This window comes from Myiozetetes cayanensis, unplaced genomic scaffold, assembly GCF_022539395.1.
Source record: "Myiozetetes cayanensis isolate MyiCay16 unplaced genomic scaffold, myiCay2020 scf15, whole genome shotgun sequence".
NCBI classification, from domain to species: Eukaryota; Metazoa; Chordata; class Aves; order Passeriformes; family Tyrannidae; genus Myiozetetes; species Myiozetetes cayanensis.
Genome location: NW_026087159.1, coordinates 11614701 through 11633724, shown reverse-complemented (window position 1 = coordinate 11633724; position 19024 = coordinate 11614701). Strand labels below are relative to the sequence as shown.

Below are 19024 nucleotides of genomic sequence, written 5' to 3'. Positions count from 1 at the left end.
CGGCCGGCAAAGCACCCGCAGCTTTCCCTGGGAAGCGGTACAGGATGCCGTAGTTTCCCATGAGTGGTTTGCTTTGCTAAGTCTTTAAGGGAATAGGGTAGAAAATAATCTGCTTGTCTGGTCTGTAAGCAGTCACACCTGCGACCTCGAATACGCTCGCCGTAAGCTTACCAAGAATGTTGGCTAAAATGGCCTGCCACAACCCTACTGTTCCGTGGGATGTGTGGCTCAAAAGTACATTGTGTATTAGCCAGTGTGTGCATACACATTCAAGCACGTGTAGTTCCTCTAAACTATTACAGTGAAGTTATTTTTATGTGGGTCTTGTCCTTCCTTTCTGCACACGCTGGGAAAGCTTGAATCAAGTCAAGAACACTGTTACTATGGGTTCAGTTACTACAGAACACAGGACATGCAAGCAGCTCATGAATACTCTTCAGTGTATTTGATGACTGCATATTTTGGAGTTAATGTTGTGTATAAGCAGTGTATCTCTCAGGTATCAGCAACTCTCCTACCACGGATCAGCTGCTGGAAATGTATTGAACGTTGCATCCCCAAGTGACACTTCTCTTCATCTGGAGACTTTTTATGCAAAAAGCCAAGGAATTTTTCGCTCTTGCACATGCATTTAATTACCATAATGCTTGCCTCTTTCAAATGCAGATGCATTAAGTGGTACTTGATATGGATTTCCTGGTTTGCCTAACATGAGTATATAGCAATCATCTTAAGTTCAGTCCACTACAAGAACAAATTAAACAAGAAAAGTTCTTTTTCAAACAGCACACAAATTCTGAAGCTAAAAAAGCCAGTTGAGATGATTCCAGTGAATGATTGCAGATACTGAAATCACAGCCCTAATAGTATCCACTCCACCCCGGATGTCTGTGGGCCTTTGAGCAGCCTGTCATTCAGCTCCTGGACTAAACCACTGCTGTATTCGATGTGATGAGTCAGAGGTGTCACAGGAAAGGTTAAACCTAAACCTTGGTTGAACTGGTGATACCTTGTACAACACTCCTCCTTAGTCACTGTGCTAGAAGTCCCAGCAGCCTCTATGAATGTCAACCTCCTACACCTACGACTGAGTACCAAATCTGTCAGTCTGATAGCTTAGCAATATGCTGAGGCACACATTGATGGTTCGGGGGTCCACAGCAGTGCTTGCACAAGTGTTAGCAATGTAGCTGAGGCCACCAACATAACAGCTAAATATCTCAAAATCAACTGTTTTCTATGGCAGACTCACATTAGGGTATGGTAAAAATTCATCACAGCAATATTTTTAGTGGGAAAAATCCTATTCATAGGGCTCTGCAAGAAATGGCTGTACTATCAAACCCATCTTATAAAGTAGCATTTCCATGCCTGGGTATGCTCTCCCAGAAAGTTTCCTCTGAGAAGGAAGATAAAGTGTGCTTTTAAGACTAAGTGAATATGGTCAGGCAGTATAAAATACCCCAGGTGTTGAGCTCTGCCTGCGAAGGATGGATGTCTTGACTCTTCACATATGTAACCTGCCCTTGCACATGTCCTCCAGCCATTCCATCAGAAGTTGCATTTGGCACAAAAGCCAATCTAAGGAATTTTTCTGCATCACTCAGTAATTCTAACAAACCATGTTTTCACAAACAAATAGTTGGGCACTGTGATGAGTTTACTCAAACTCAGAAAGAGCAGAGCAATTTTCAATGAATCAATTATCATTTATTTTTCATGCATTGTAGAAAGTGACTAATCATTACAGGAAGCTTCTGACAGGCAATTTTATTTATCCTTAAACAGATCATATCAAAAAAGGACTGTTTTCTTTTTTATTTTATGGACGGATTAAATTTATTCCTGTACAAGATGCTATGAAGAAAATGAGAGAGACCTGTTAAAAATATTAACACCTGCATTAATATCTGTAGCCTCCTATGGCACATATGGTGATGAGTGAAATACCTATAGCATACATGAGCCCCTGGGAAAATACTGTTGATAAATCTCTAAACAGCATTTTTATCTTTAAAGAATTTCAAGCTGTACTTGTACAGAATCAAAACAATCATACTTTTAAGTCATCTGTGAACATTAGCACTCAAGGGTAAGCTAAACATCATTCAGAGGCATGTGCATAGAATTTCAGTTTGTTAACATTCTTATGATAAATGATGCCATTGTAGTCCATCCTTGCAGTCTGATCTGCAGAGCTGTGCGCTAGAAAACACATTGTGGACCTTAGTTAATATTATTCCTAATCCAGAAATACTCATTATAAGCCTTCATTTCATATACAGGCATTTATCCATGGCGAAGAGAGTCAAACAGATCTGTTCACCTGCAGCACGTTTTCTCTCTCCCCCAGCCCCAAGTCAGTGATCTCACACCATGAGTTTTCCCAAGCACGTGTAGCGCACGTGGGAGCTGTTTCTAAGACACTATTTAGACCGGCTTCAGAGTACTGGGCAATAGGAAAGGCAGGTGCTGTTACCACCACCAAAAGCAATGAATCAAAGGCACACCTCAGCCATGGTTTCTCCCATTTCCTGTTTGGCCTATCAACACGGCAAATTAGGCAGCTCCATCTCTGATGTGCTGGCCAGAAACGAGATGGGTGGATTGAGGAACTGGAGTTCTTCCTGACCCTCCCTTCACCCATTTTAGGAAATGTGCCTACAACTGAGGCCCTGCTCAGAGAAATCACACTGTTCCAAGTGCTTAGTGAGGGCAGACAAGAACAGGGCAATGATGCCCCTAAGAAGTAACTTCCAGGCATGTGAGCATTGACACAGACAATTTCTCAAGTTACACGGTGAGTACAATAAAGAGATAAGGCCTCCAAACAGGAAAGCCAGTGTAAACAAATGTCATGTAAGGCTACTAAATTCTTTAATATGGATGGCTGTCAAGGGCTGGTCTATTATTTAAACATCTACAAATTCTGTTTTGTCTTTATTTGAGATTAATAGTTGCTGCAGATTTTAGAAGGGTTTTTGAATGGTATTCACAGTGTAGTTACAACATACAGTTGTTAAAACCCCCAAAATAATCTGGCTCCCATTTATTGTTAATAATGAAATCTAAACGACCCTCTAAACTTCCCCTTTCTACAGCTCCCTTAGAGGGGAAGTGAATAAGCTCATCAGTATTCAGGTATTGCTAACAGGAAGGTCACCTTCTGTTAAGCAACTCTCCATTTCAAACATTAAAACCTTGCAATTAGTAATTTGACAAGGACACCAAAGTACATGACTACTTTGCTCTGACTAAGGTGATGTTTTCTGTATTGTAATTCTACTTACAAAGCATAAGAGGAGTGATTCCTGCGAAGGGGCAGGTCCTGCCTCTCATATATGTGCAAACTGTGGGATACAAAGGAAGTGTCATGAAGGTGGAAGCACGGGGGAGGATAAACAGGGATCTGTAATTAGGCAGAGGAAGGTAGAATTAAAAATTGCTCAAGGTTAGGATAAAGTCTTTCAGAAATTAGCAAGGACTTGCTAGTCCTTAGGATTCTTTTAATGACATGTGATATCATGCTTCAGTAAAACAACAGCAGTAAGACCAAGAGATACAGCACTAACAATTGTAATAGTGTGTAACAGTGTCTTTTGAGAAGATCAGACTCCTTCTTTCTCTACCATCTCCTTTCTTCACAGTTCACCTTAGGGAACTAATCCTTGACGTAAAAGATTCAGAACTACATCTGAGCATCTTTGCTCAAAGCCATTGTAGACATTTCTGGCGCTGCTCTGAGTTTGCTGTGTAGGAGACTGGTTCTGTTACTACGCCAGTAGGTTCCAAATTCTGCTTCACAAGACCATACAAGGTGATCTACAGCTACCCACGAGTAATACTGGTTCGTGTGCTGAAAGATACCTCCAGGAGCATCCCATCCACCTGCCAGGCATGACCCCAGTACACAGCAAGCTCCACAGCAGGTTTTCTGCTTCTTGAGAAGCACATTTCCACCACAGTCATTTTCCCAATTCAATATGTAACAGATTAAGATACAATCCACAATGTATGCAGGAATTGGGACTACCCTGAGTAAGACTGCAGGATGGAATAGCTCGTGTCTGGTTACTGAAATAGTTATTCTACATTTCACTGTTTTTGTCAGTTTAAAAGCAGAGAAACCCAAAGATTATTTCTGTGTAATGTGCTCCTTGATCTCCTACAATAGCTGTAGTGTACTGGATCCCAAAGGCCCCGTGCTGAGCTCACTCAGTGCTTTTAAGCATGACACTTCAGCAAGGTAACTTATCTGTTCTGGATACCATCTTTTCCCTTGAGTCAGTGAGACTCAGAAGTGTTTTGCAGGAGCTGTTTGCCCTTTTCCTTTTTCCCATGATTTGTCAATAGTATTCTACGGTTCAAAAGGTTCAGGTAAAAACCACACAGGCACAAATGTGTCCTAGCATGTGTTGGTTCAAGTCAAATAATATCTCTGATCACTTTTAAAGCAAAGGACTTCCAGTGAAATGCTCTAGTGGCAACAAGCTTTGGAAAACAGATTTGCTGGGAGGAGGTAGCCATAGTGATAGCAGAGAGCAGCAGGATATGAAAACTCCAAACATCTATCAGAAATTAAATGGAAAAAGAGGGGAGTAAAATAAAGACAAAGCCCATGCAGGTCTTAAAAGGTGAAACTGAACATAAATTGTAACTTTATAAGCATGAGCAACCAAAAATAAGTATTGATCTTACTGTCAACTTTCATGAACACGATAATATTATAAGCCTTCTTTTAAAAATAAATAAATAGAAACCACTTCGCACATGCTCAGCAGAAACTCCAGCCTTGAGTGAGCAGTATTTTCCCCAGCTTACATGATTCCCACAGGAATTACATGGGGAAAACCAGCATGTGACCCTGTCATTGAAGGTTGCTTTGCACAGCTTGGCTGTGTGAGAATTCCGGTACTTTAACACATATTGGTGGTTTTTTTCTTGAAAGATACACACATGTTCACTACAATACAAGTTAAAAACCAATTGTCTTATGTAATAAGTCCAGGGAAAAGCTTAAAGTTCAGAGAAGATAAATCACCTCATACTCTTCTCTTACTGAGTCATGCTTTGTGAGTTTGGAGTTGGTAATCCAACACTCCTCTTGGACCACTGAGCTTAAACTTTCTGATTTTCTCTTATGTTTAATTTTGACAGCTCCTAGATGATTCCAAAATGTCATCTTGCTAAACCTCAGTCCTGAAGCCAAGGTAAAAAAAAAAAGAAGCTAATCTCCTTGGATCTTTTTCACTTTTGTTCCCTGTCTCCCATCCAATTTTGTTAACAATTGTTTTTTTACTTCATGGCTGAAACATCAGAGACCTAAGTGAGCTGTATTATTTTTAGATGTCTTTGTGTGCCTTTTCAGCATGGTGAGATATAAGTAGGTCCTTGTCACAGAATAAAATGCAGCAGGTATTTGGTTAAGTGTTTTATCTCTGTAAAAGCTATGTAAATTCGCCACAATCATATTGACATTTAACCTGACTCTTTTCCTTGAATGCATTGCAAAAGGAGCTGTGTTATATCCAATTACTGATAAGGTGAAGCCTGATTTATCACTGTCCTGCATCACTGGCTAAAGTATATGTTGCACAGTGTTAGTACATCAGGGTGCCAGTATTGTAACCCACGTGCTGCACTGCTGCAAATTATTTCACTGCTGCAAGGCATATGGAACTCACTTCTCGTGTCCAACATCTGAAACCTGTTATTTGATTTGGTGGCATTTAAGCATTTGTCTCGTGCTATCTCGCTTGACTTCTGAGAGAAGCCCAGAGGGTTCATGGACAGAAATCTCTTTTTAATAATTAATGTAAATTAATTATGATTTTCTGCTTATATAAGGACATTACTGCCGCAGATATACTTCCGGCTAATGACAAGCATGAAAAAAAAACTTTTAAAAATAGCGAAGAAACGTGATGCTCTGCTGTTTTAAGAACCCCGTTTTGTAAATTTTAGTCAGAGCATGAACTACTGCAGGGCTGAAAACGCGCACTTTGGCGAGCTGCGTTTAGAATTTGGATGGCTATTATTTTTGGCAATTAAGCAAGAGCAAGAGCCCCGCCCACCAGAGCCACGCCCACCAGAGCCCCGCCCACCAGAGCCACACCCATCATAGCATTGCCCCGCCCCTCGGAGCCCCGCCCCGCGCACGCGCGGTGCCGTGCCGCGCAGGCGCGGAGGCGGCGAGGCCCGGCCCGGCCAGGCCCGAAGCGCCCGCGGGGCCGCGCCATGAGCGCCCGGTAGAGCGGCCGCGATGAACCTGCGCGGCTTCTTCCAGGACTTCAACCCCAGGTGAGCGCGGCGCGGCCGCGGCCACGGCCGGCAGGGTCGGCCCTCTACGCCGGCAGGGGGGTGCGGGACCCTCGGCGTGCGAGCGGAGCGCGGCCTCGGGCGGCGCCGGGAACCCGGTTCCCCTCACGGGGTCAGCCGGGGTGATGGAGTCCGGCCTTCCCGGCGCCGCGGGGCTCGGTGTGTGCCCCCCGGCGCTCCTCGCCTGGTTCCCAGCCCGAATTCCAGCCTTCTTTTTTTTTTTTAATTTATTGTGTAACTTTCTCTCCGAGGCTCGTTGCGGTGTTTGAGCGCTCGCCGTGGCGCTCTGGGGTGCGGAGTTGCCCCCGCCCGGGTCTCGGTGCTGGCAGGTTGAGCAGTGCTGGGATGGACAGGGAGCATCCCGGGGGGCGCATCCCGGCTCTCCCAAAATCATCAGGCCACTGCTGCCTGGGGTTCTGCCGGCTCGCCAAGCAACTACTGACACATGAAACTGTTAAACTGAGAGAACGAGTTGAATCTTTTGCTGGGTATTTTTAAGACCACGGAATAGAGGCCTCCAAGTAACTCGTGTAAGGTGGGTTGAGATGCTGAGAGTCCTGGGAAAGCCCTGGATGTGAAAGAGGCCTTACATCGAGCTGCGCTCGTTCGGTTGTTCAGACAAACAAAAGGGTAACCAGCGCTCCGGGAAATGCATTGTTGCAGAGGCTGAGCCAAACAATTGAAATATGTGTGGTTGGAAGGAATGGAAAAGTAGGAGCAGAAGTCCCAGGAGCTTTGTGAAGTTTTGTTACGAGAGCGGTGCTTGCAGCTTGTTTGGGTGCTGAGAGATGAACGAGCAAGCTGAAGGTTGTACTTGTGCAGAAACCTCCATCTCGAATGTTTTGATGCTGCTGGAACTCTCGGAGGGCAGTGGTGCTTCACCACGTGGCATTTTACTGCTGTATTTATTAAGGCGCCAGGAAAAGTACAAATTGCACGAATATTGAATATTAAAAGGGGGATGACCAGCTGAGGAAGCTGAGACATCTCTTTGTTGCTGTGAAGAGGGACTGGTTTATATCATCCCATCCCGAGGTGGCTTCATCAAGCATGTGAGGAGATGCTGACACAATAAATCTACTTTTCCTTATTAAGGGGCAGATGAGACACTTGTTCTGAGCAGAGACGAAACAGATGGATATCTAAGGGTAGCAGTGCTGTTCTGATGAATGCTTTGCTATTTGATGAGAATGGAAGTGGGTAGTTGGAGTTGTGCTGGTGGAGACAGGGTTGTATTCCTGACTGTTGCTGCTTTGCTCTGTTCCTTAGGTTATCCGTGTTTTAAAATATATATAATTACTTCACTAAAGTGGTGTTGAAGCCTAATTATGTTTTTTATAAGGCAGTCTGTGAGCTTCTGGTGAATGGGTGGGTTACTTTTCCCTTCCTGTCCGATGAGGAAGTTGCCTACTGTGTAATTGTTTTGTCTGATGCTTGGTGGTAAAATCAATTGCTGTGCTGCTGCTCCAGTGTTCCAGATACGTTTATTCATTCTTAAATTGACTAAATCATGAAAAATATCAATGTAGCTATTTTAAACTAATAAGCATAATCATCAGTATTCCAGTTAAAAACTTCAGCTTACAATCAATAACTTTGTTAAAAGTTTAACCTGTTGAGTTTTTTTTCTATGGTGTTGCTTTTCAAACTGAATGTAAATATTAAGAAAAAAAAAAATCTGGAGTCTGCCCTATTAGTTTGTAGTAGCTTATAAACTCTAGTTAAAAGCGGTGAGGATAAAATTTCATAAATTACATAATTTAGTTTTTGGTGTTCAAAGCTGTGTTATTGGGTTGGTAGGACAGAACACACTGTCTACAAATGCATACAGCTGGTATATTTCTGAGCCTCTAATAATCCAGCTCCCTACTGCATCCTCGTGGGAGGGAACTATTTATAGCTGTCCATTCATTGAGATTGTCGTGCAAGAATGCTTTTGATGCATTCCCTTGAAGCAATGATATATATATATATATATAAGTGAAAGAGGTGGCATGTGCTGTATTTATAATGAAATCCTGGATTCCTTGCAAAGAAGTTTGACACAGGTTTTCTGTTAGGAAGTATCCCAGTTAAATTTCAGCCCTGACTGATTTTGTTATGTACAATGTTCATGGGAAGTTGTCTGCCTTGATTTCTGACTCCGTTTTTTTCTTTGTTTGCTTGTTTGTTTAATAGCAAATTCCTTATTTATGCCTGCCTGCTGCTCTTCTCTGTGTTGCTCTCTCTACGCCTGGATGACAAAATTCAGTGGAGTTACTGGGCCGTGTTTGCTCCAATATGGCTGTGGAAGTTGATGGTGATCGTCGGTGCCTCGGTGGGAACAGGAGTATGGGCTCGGAACCCGCAGTACCGGTAAGTTGAGGGTGTTTCTTTGGCAGAACAGGGGGAAAATCATGTATGCTCTGTACTGAATTCAGTTCATAAATGGGTTTTTTAACAGCATAAGAGCATCTAGAACGTTTGTTTCCGACTTTATTAAAGTAATTCTCATCAACTTAGCAAGTGTCTTGTTTGCAGGATAGCGTGCTTTCTCTTTGGCAAGTAAATTGAATGCTTCCTTATCCTCTCTCCAGAGCAGAAGGAGAAACCTGTGTGGAGTTCAAAGCTATGTTAATTGCAGTAGGCATCCACCTGCTACTGCTGATGTTTGAAGTCCTGGTGTGCGACAGGATCGAAAGAGGAACCCATTTCTGGCTTCTGGTCTTCATGCCACTGTTCTTTGTGTCTCCAGTGTCAGTTGCCGCTTGTGTGTGGGGATTCCGACATGACAGGTCCCTGGAGGTGAGGCTTCATCCGGGGTGTGTAAAACTTGTGGCAGTGCAGGACCAGCTCTGTGACAGTTTGACTCTCAAAAAGTGTGATTTTAGGACTGCATCAGTCCAATTAATTGTTTGCACTCACCTGCAAGTGTGCATGAAAATCATGATCAGGAATAATTTCTCTAACATCAGGAATAATTTCTCTAACATTAGCCTAGGGTGAGTTTATCACTAGAGAGAGAAACATTTATGGTAAGTGATTGTTACGATGGCTGGTAAACTGATACTGCTCATTTTAAAACAGTTGCCTATAGAACTTTATTTTGCAGGGTTTTATTCACAGTTAACCATTCCTAAAAGTAAAACTTATGTAGAAGTACTTGCCTTCTACTGGAGGATGCTTGATTGCCCATTGATTTACAGATGACTGCACAGCTGCTAAGTACTGGCAGAAGAAAGTGGAATCCATAAAAGGCAACAGCTGTCTCTACTCATTCTTATAATGGCTTTTTTTTAATCTTTTATCATCTTCAGTTAGTGCTGTTCTATTTTCTTTTCTTTTTATTCTGTGAAGATTTCATTATTTCCCTTTGATTTGCTAGAAACATAAGAGGGGCCTGTCTTTAATCCAGGACATTAATTTTTGACATGAGTAATCAAAGTAGCTGTTAATTTGTTATTATTTTCAGAAGTATTTAATCTGAAATATTGTCTGCTCATTCCTGTTCTGCAACTGATTAGGTGATGCAATGGTGAGGTTTTGTCTCTGTATTCATGGTGGGCTCAGAAGAAGTATTCCTTTATGTGTTACACTATTTTTATAGTCTTAAAAAGTATAATGAAAGGTTGTTTCTCATAGTGGCAAGTGGGACTCACAAAAAGCTTTCATCAACATTTTAATGAGAAGTATTGCTTTTCTCTATTGCTGCAAACCCCATGTCTTCAGTGTCATTTAAAATACCTCAATTATACAGTAAATGATTGAATTTGAATATCATCTTTCAATATTGTATGTATTTCTTTTTTCCCTCCAGACAAAGCTGGTACTTCTAAACTGGACTGTTGGTAGTTCTGTCCATTATTGAATCTACTAAGCAATATCTTAAAAGATTAATTTTGCTAATTTTAAATTGAAGGTCTTTTTACTACTTAATTCTAGCATTATTTCTTATATGAAGAAAATAGTTGTTTTCTGATGCTTTGCTTTTTTCAGTCTGATTAGTTAGGCTTTTCTTATTTCTCTAATCACTCTACATGTTAAATACCAGGAAGGTCATTCCTTGGAAGCAGCTGACTACAGCTATTGGGTTGGGATCACACCCTTACAAATTCAGGGATGCTTAGTAATAGCTAATGTAAATGCAATGTAATTTTCATATTGCAGTGATGAACATGGAGTCAGGGAAATCCTTTGACAGACTCCTTGGTTATCTTGGAAATAGCTTTATTGTGCTAAGAGTTAACTGGTGTTTTTTCTTTTTCTAGCTGGAAATCTTGTGTTCAGTCAATATTCTACAGTTCATATTTATTGCACTCAGACTAGACGAGATCATCAGATGGCCATGGCTTGTATGTAACAAGTGTTTTCTTCTTATCTTTGTTTAAATGCTGAATTTCATAAAAATATTTAGTCTAGGGAACAGTTATATGTGATTAGTCCATGATAACATTCAGTGCTCATGGTAATTGGAGGTTGTTCATTGGGCATTTCACCCTCAGAGGGAGAGGAATGTGCCACCAACTGCAGTTGATCTCTGAGCAGTAGCTGAAAGAGAAATCCTAACCAAAGTTTCCAATGAGAACAGTAAACTACCCATGAAAATGATTGGTGAGTTACAGAACGTGTTGGTAAATACGGTGTGGTAAATAACTAGTTTTATTTGTTGTGTTACCATTGACTGTGCAAATGGTCACTGTAAACTGCTGAGATGTCCTGTCCCAAATGCCTTTAGAATACAGAAGTGCTGTTTCTGTGTCTGGATTTTTGTAAACTACCATAAAACTGATAATCTGGCATGGTTATGTCTGCCCTTTCTCTTTTCCAAAAAATTTGAGGAAGGATAGAAACCCTTCCAAATACGGTGTCCACTGTAGGAAATACTTGCTAAAATCAATTTCAACTACAATTTGAGCCCACGTAAAATCATGAAGTCTTACTGAAGTTGAACTGCATTGACCTTATTTTAAATTGTTTCATCTTCATGGGGGTTAGAAAGCTCGGAGAGCTGATATGGCTTATAACAGCATGCTTGAATTTGTATGCTCTTCTGTTAGAGATTACATTAGTTAAAGACTTAAATTTCTTTTTCTTCTTTAGACTTAATACGTAGACATGCTTTATTAAAAAAAAAAAACCCACCTGAAACAAATGAAATCTCTCTCTCCCTCAGGTTGTTTGTGTTCCACTGTGGATCTTGATGTCCTTCCTGTGCCTGGTAGTGCTGTATTACATCGTGTGGTCCGTTCTGTTCCTGCGCTCTATGGATGTGATTGCTGAGCAGAGGAGGACACACATCACGATGGCTGTCAGCTGGATGACAATTGTAGTTCCACTGCTCACATTTGAGGTTGGAAAAGCATAATGACTTCGATGTGTCTTGTTCTTCTTTTCAGGGAGTGATTAATACTGGGGATTTTAACTTACTGGAATGAGAATGCTGCTTTTTGTTTTGGAATAAAATATTAACAGCAAATGTGTTCTTTAGAGCTTTTTTGAGTGAAATCTGCATTGCATTGGAACTGTAACTACATGCTTCTGTGGAGACCATTTCCTCCCCACAGAAGTGTGAAGTTAAAGATCTGAAATCAGCTTATTCTTTAAGCAGTTTGAAATTGAGTATAGCAACTAAACTGACACTATTTTGGTTTTTTGCCATTTAGATCTTGCTAGTACACAGACTGGATGGGCATAATTCTTTTTCCTTCATACCCATATTTGTTCCTCTCTGGCTTTCACTGATAACATTAATGGCAACAACATTTGGACAAAAAGGAGGAAATCACTGTAAGTATTTCAAAATCCTTGAAACAGATTGCAAATCAATGCCTAAATATATTTTATTAAGATTTTTATTTTCAAAGAGGGCTTTTCTTTGTATATTCTCATAAAATAATTCACGTGTTTGTTAGACTATTGTTTTCAGGTGATTGCAGTAAGTTTTCAGTGCTTACAGTGTCATCCCATGTGGCACTTTTTGCCTTGATTGAGATTCAAAGTCCTTTGTGTTCTTTCTCTGTGCTGATGTGACCTGACACTGTGTAACGTGTGAAATGAAATGGATTCTTGCTGTGTCAGTATAACTGTAATTTATAGAGATGGATATACACACAGGCATGTGTGTGCCAATGTATGCCCATATTCTGTATGTATATATGTGTATATAACCTGAACTGTGATGTTGTGATAGGGCTAAGGAATACTCAAAAGCAGCACTAACAAATTTTATATTATTCACATGCAAACAATCAAGAGAACTTAAATGAGATTTCACAGTCTGCGTGCTTAATTATGTGTTCATTCTGTTCTGCAATAACATGAAATAATTTTCCCTTGTCTTTTAGGGTGGTTTGGAATTCGCAAAGACTTTTGCCAGTTCCTGCTTGAAATTTTCCCATTCTTACGAGAATATGGAAATATTTCTTATGATCTTCATCATGAAGACAATGAGGAGACAGAAGAAACACCACTGCCTGAACCACCAAAAATTGCACCCATGTTTAGAAAAAAGACTGGAGTGGTCATTACACAGAGTCCTGGAAAATATGTGATTCCACCTCCCAAGTTAAACATTGATATGCCAGATTAAGATGACAGTAGCATATTAAACTTGAACTGGTCATCAGCAGACAAATGTATTTCATCTCATGCCTTGTCCCAATTCCTTTAAAGTAGGTATTGCTGAATCAGTGGCTTGGATTACACAAATCAGAGATCTCGAAGAAAATCTGAGAGCTTTTCCAGAGAATTGTGGTTGTCTAATTTGTGAACCTTCCTAACGGGTTGGTTGCACGCTTGCCTGTATAGTATTTATATGAACATTTTTAGCAGTGTAATATATTGTTTAAAAGTCTTGTTGTGTACAGTATAAGTATTATCTAAAAGTATTTTTTTAAAAACCCTGTATGAAATGCCTATGCTATTCCAGGTGTCTTTTAGGTCCTAAATATACACTTGATTTTTGTGTCTCTTTTAAATGCTTTGGGGATGCCTTAGCATAGTACCTCTGTACTGCTTTTTTCTGTTCAGCCACAATCATGGTCTCGACTACAGAGGCACAAGTGTTGCTCTTCTCAGGCAACAATGGAAAGCTTTTTTTTGGGGGTGGAGAAGTAGAATATATGGCAACTTACATGTTGCTTTTGAATTAGCCATGTAAATTTTCATGTAAGTATTTAAACATTTGCACTGGCTTGGGAGTCACATGTTGCTTTTGCTGTTTTTCCAGTTTCACATTTTGATTCTTCCTGAGCAGCATGTACACCATTCTCCCATTAGTCTGGCTGTTTAATAAGCTGTTCCCCATTGCATTGTGTGCAGTCTGTGCCAGAAACGTTTATTTTAGGTCTCACAGCTGTTGGTTAGGAATAAATATCATAGCTTGGTCTTTGTGACCAACTTTGTGTTGGTTGGTGTAAATGATTAAACTTTTCAAGACAGGAACTCATTGGTGTTGCTATATAGCATTTTCTTTTCTGAAGAAAGACCTGCTTTGACAGTGTCTTGGACTTGCAGGTGCTTTGGAGAAACAGACTCTATGAAATCTGTAGTCCTGTAGCTTACAAAAACATGTCTGATATTCCCAGATCCTTGCAGCTGCTCTCTGTGTTTAAGTAACCCCAAGTTTTGGTAGTTTAAATACCATAGGTTATGTTTCCTTAGTGTTAGCATGGCAATAAGAGCAGGGAGTGTATGGACATTTCTGCATGTGTGCTAAGTGCACATCTGGAAAACTTGGATGTGGTGCTTCCATTCTTGATGCTGCAGAGCTCCCTCATCCTGCCTGTGGAGCAGCTACTGGCTGAAACCCAGCCCAGCACTGTCCTATCCTACACCTTATATTTTGTTAGCAGTTTTATTTGCTTTGTGGCTCGAGTTAAAAAAAAAAAATCTGTAAATGAAAACCAACAAGTGATATTTAACACTTGCTGCTGCTGTTTCATGTCACTGGGACACTGGATGCTGCTCTGATGTCACGGCAGCACAGCATGGGTGTCCTAGTGATGACTGAGAATTTTCCCTTGGGATTCTCAGTCAGTTGGTCACTTCCCTTTCAGCTGGCTGTCTGCAGGGCCATCTGGCTGCTAAGGTAAATGGCTTCAACTGAAAAATTTGCTGAAACCAAGAGAAAAGAATTTAGGATTGAGCTTTCCTCATCGGAAACTTCATGTGATTCTGTTCTGGCCAATGGAGTTGAGTCAAGCTTGACTTCATCCAGCATGTGACAAAAGAGCAGTTAGTGACACTGCCTTTGGATCTCCAATAGAAAGAAGGTCTCTACAAACCATCCAAGCAATACTGAAGAGATCATCTGAATCCATCTGAGGAGAGCTCTAGCCAAAGCAATGCCTCCACATATTTCAGCTTTCCAAAGCAGCACTGGGATGGTGTTGAGAGCAATTGGTTTGAGTCCCTTTGGTGGGGTGACAAAGGAAAGTGTGTAGTGATTCATGAAGAGTTGTTCAAAGGAACGGTGGTGCAATGATTTGCCAGCAGGAGGAACAGCTAGGAAGGTACGTTGGGTCCTCTGTCCAAAACTAACTCGGAATATTCTGATGGGACAAACTGCTGTTCCAAGAAATAAGCCGTTACTACATGGGAGATGAGGATGGCAGTAAACTTTCTGACATTTGTTTCTCCTGAAGTACCATTTCTGAGTAACAGAAATGCTGATAGAATATACATTGCTTATTTCCAAGTACTTTAAACACAAAACAAAGATATTCTCAGTGGGATTTTTTTTTTTAATTTGCTATGTGTCTTGCTGTACCAGATGTGCTGTTTTCTTGTGGCATTGGCTGAAGGATGAGAAGGTATGTGTCAGCATCACCCAGCTGCTTACATGTTCATTCCATTGCTGAAGTGGCTGGTTGGCTTTCTAGATCAGTTTGTATGGTTTTGAAAGATTACTGGTATTTTTCATTATAAATGAGAGAAAGAAATGTAATACTTGCTTCATTTCATTCTTAACAAGCACCTTCTTTCTCATAATGGCCTTGCTACACCTGTCAGGTCACAGAGCTGGATCCTTCATATGTTCATCTTGTGTACTTCCCTGGGAGTGGAAACAATCTGTCCTTAAAGTAGGCTTAGGAGAGGGCTGTAAGACAGATGTCCTAGTAATGATGGCAGCCTGCTTTTAAGCACTATTTTCCCATAATCAGAGATGCAAGCATCACATAATAGTTTTATTTACTCACATTTTAAATTGGCACACAATACAAAATTATGTATTTTAAAAAAAGAGTGTTTACTTAGTTGTTTATATAGAAAAATCTAGAAAAAAACATTACTAACTTCCAGTAATAGTCGTAAAAATCACATCTGGCTTGTTTTGCCTTAAAAGAGTTCTTCAAATGTATTTGCCATTTCAAACAGTTTTGGAAGGGAATCCTAAACAAGATGCTGATGTATTCAAGATGTTGATTTGTGAATTACAAGTTTGCTTTTAGGCAGGAAAAACAGTAGTAAGGGGCAACGCCTACACTTCTGAAGGGATCAGTTCTTCAGGGATGTCCACCTGCCACACACCTGTTCTCCCTCTGGCAGGAATCGGTTCCAGGAGCCATCTTGCATTTGAAACAACAGTCAAGTATTTTTCTTCTAGATTACAGAGGACAGCCTTGTTTTCCAGCTCCAGAATCTCTTCAGGAGGCAGGTTTTCTGGATACAGTGATGTCTCTCCAACGTCAATTAATCCTGTATTGTAAAAATTAAAATACAGAATTAGTTGCCAGTTTGATCTCCAAGAGAAAAGTTTTCTAGAAGTTACCCTCCCTGAGGGCACACAGAACAGCCACTGTTACCAGCTGTGCACACCTCCAGGCTGTGCCTTTTGCTGCAGAAGATGGCCCAGGTGACTGACCTCAAATGGGTGGAGAACAGAGGCACCCACTTATAATCACCAGAACTCAGCGATACTCTGTGAAAAGCAGTCTGCATCTAAGGAGATACAGCTACTACCCAAACTCCTGAGCTACATTTGGCCTTGAAACAGATTCATTAAAGCATAAAACTCTCTCTGCCCCTCTCAGGACACTATTCTATTAACATTTTAAAATCATTAAACTATATGGAAATTCCTGCTGTCTGGAAACCTTTTCATGTCACAAAAGGGAATTTCTATATTGTTTAATGATTAAAAGTGTTAAATAAAGATTAAAGAAGCTTTGATACCTACTCTGCAATCGCGTGTGCAATTTATGCCAAGGCTCCAAATCTGCATATTATGTAGGACCTACAGTTTTCAGCACCAAAGAACCACAACAATTTTTCAGTGTGATAGAAGTAATTTGTTGTGCCGGAATAGCTACAAATATTCAAATGACAATGGAAGACAGATGGTTAAACAAATATACCTACACAGAAACGGTTCAAAATGACTGCTGGATAAAAACTTTGTAAGTATACACTGCAGCAATATCTACTCTATGTCACAGGATGCCACGATGCACACAATGAAACATCACTCCATCCTGTGTTACAGAAACAAACTTCTTCATTGCCCAAATACTGTGTTTCAGTGAAACTGAAATAGGATTTATGTAATTACTTATGTAATACTCTAAAATGACACGCAAAGCATCATGACTTCACTTAATCATGAGTACTGCAAGTTCCTCAGCTCAGAATGCAAAAAGTGTGGAATTGACATTTATCATCTTGAAACAAAATAGCGTGCAACCTCTGTTATCTTACTGCATGACCAGTTAGCACAAATGCATTTATTTCTTACACAGACTTCAGAGTTGTAGCCTGAAGTTTTAAGTAGAGTGAGTATTTTTAGAAGACAGAGGCCTGACTAAAATTCTTCAACGTAAAGGTGAAAGATACCTCACATTTCCAACACAATGAAATAGTACAAATTTTACTGACAACTTCCCTCGCTGCCCTCAGCCTACAGGAACTGAAATAGAACCTCCCCCCCTTCACAGTTCAGGCTCCACTCCTTCAGAGTGCTAAAAAAATGTCATAATGAGCACAACCACGTGAAGCACGTGTGTAATTGAATGTTAACAAACTGAAAGCTTGCTTGGAAAACAAAACCTTAGGCTGCTTACCTGCAATAACTCCTCTACCGAATTTTTCCCCTTCATCCAACAAATCCTGCAGTTGTTTTGCTGTCATACCAAACCGATTCAGAAGAATGTCTCTCCATGATTCGTCTTCCCAGTCCTTGACAGCGATATGAATAGCAATGGTGCAGTTCTTGTAGCCCGCTAGCAAGGGACGCCAGCGAGTCTCCACTGTTTTGATCTGGTTTAGGAGCAACCCCGCGTAGGGCTGCCGGAAGGAAAGGCACCCGAATTTCATCGCGCTGCCCGCATCAGAGCCTGTGTTTATTTCCTGTAAACACACGGACAGCCGGGGATGAGCCCCTGCAAGCGGACGGTGCCCGTGACGAGCTCCGGGCACGGAGCTGCGCGGCCTCCCCGGGGGCGGCTCCGCATTGCGGGCCGCGCTCTGCCCGCGCCCCCGAACCCGAGCACGGCCCCGGGCACCGCCCCGGCCCCGCCATCCCCAGCACGGCCATGGAGGCCCCGGGGCCGCCTCTTACCTGGGCAGCGGCTCCGCGGCCTCCGCTGCGCTCTCCGGGGCGGGGCGGGGCTGCGGCGGCTGCGGGCAGGGCGGGCGGGAGGCGGGGGCGGCCGCGGGGCGGGTTCCCAGGCCCGGCTGTGATGCGGGTACCTCCGGGGTCACCGCCGTGTTCCCGGTCCCTGCGGGCTCTCGGCCGTCCGCGGGGCCGGGGGGGGTCACGGGCCGGCCGCTCTCCTCCCCGCTTCCTTCTCCAGCCTTCCACTCGTGGGTTTGGGAGAGAATCTTCCCAAGCGCTCTCATCCAGCCCTGCTGCTTGAGGAGCGTCTCGTCTGTGTCCTGTTGCTGTTCAGTTGCGTGTTGGGCATCGAGGCTTCGCCTTTCCGATACAAACATTTTGAGCAACGCGGTTATTTACTGGCAGCAGGTTTTGTGTGTGCCGCTCCCGTTGCGGACCCTGGCCCTGTGTGAAGGCCTAGTGAGCACAGTAAAAATCAGAGACCTTACAGTAAAGGATAGTTTGGATGTAAAGGGGTTAGAATAGATATGCTATTCTCTGTGTGTTCAGTTTCAATGGGCAACCAATATATGTTTTATGTCGGTGAACGTGTGTTTGTTTACAAAGTCAGCCTCCAGTGTACACAAATAAAATGACGTAATTAAGGCAGACACTAATACTGAAAATGGCTACAGATGCAGCTAGTTGAAGAGTTGAGTCCTGCTTGAATTTCTGCAGGTGTAGAAGATAAAAAAAGCTCAGATGTGTCTGTATCCAAATAGAAATCACAGGTGATGCCATCTTTCCTGGAGAGCCATATATATCAGCTGAGGGCTGTGTGAGAAGTATTTGGGGAGTTTTTCTGTGCATGCAGCATCTGCAAGTAAGAAAGCAGGGAGGAGAGAACGTTGACCAAAAGGAGCAAGTTTGCAGTAGAAGTTAGAGAGACAGGCAAGAGAACAAAGGAGGAAAACTGGGAGAGAGAGAAAAGAAAAAATGGTAATATTTGCAAAGGGGATAGATGGTGATGACTTTTGTTATGTCCTTTCCTTTGTTGAACCATGTTTTTCAGTCATGAGAAATCTCAAAATTATTTTAACAGGAACTCAGAGATGGAAAGAGAAAAGCAATGTGCTGGAATTCTGGGAGAGAGATGGGCTGTTCCCTTAAGAAGAGCAGAGGAACTTCATATGG

The 19024-nt window shown here is 41.8% G+C and overlaps 2 protein-coding genes across 2 annotated transcripts; one reads left to right on the top strand and one right to left on the bottom strand.

The window, feature by feature from the left end:
• Positions 1–6143: 6143 nt before the first annotated feature.
• TMEM185A (transmembrane protein 185A) lies at positions 6144–13740 on the top strand. The gene is made up of 7 exons (XM_050310516.1): positions 6144–6300; positions 8497–8673; positions 8895–9102; positions 10566–10649; positions 11471–11647; positions 11961–12084; positions 12642–13740. Exons 1-7 carry the CDS (start codon positions 6263–6265, stop codon positions 12884–12886), a joined length of 1053 nt encoding a protein of 350 aa, XP_050166473.1. The 5' UTR covers positions 6144–6262; the 3' UTR covers positions 12887–13740.
• A 406-nt stretch (positions 13741–14146) lies between these two features.
• On the bottom strand, positions 14147–17907 carry LOC126637339 (EOLA-like protein). Its single transcript, XM_050310517.1, has 3 exons — positions 17855–17907; positions 17358–17643; positions 14147–15996 (listed from the first exon to the last, which is right to left on the bottom strand). Exons 2-3 carry the CDS (start codon positions 17608–17610, stop codon positions 15779–15781), a joined length of 471 nt encoding a protein of 156 aa, XP_050166474.1. The 5' UTR covers positions 17611–17643; positions 17855–17907; the 3' UTR covers positions 14147–15778.
• Positions 17908–19024: the final 1117 nt, after the last annotated feature.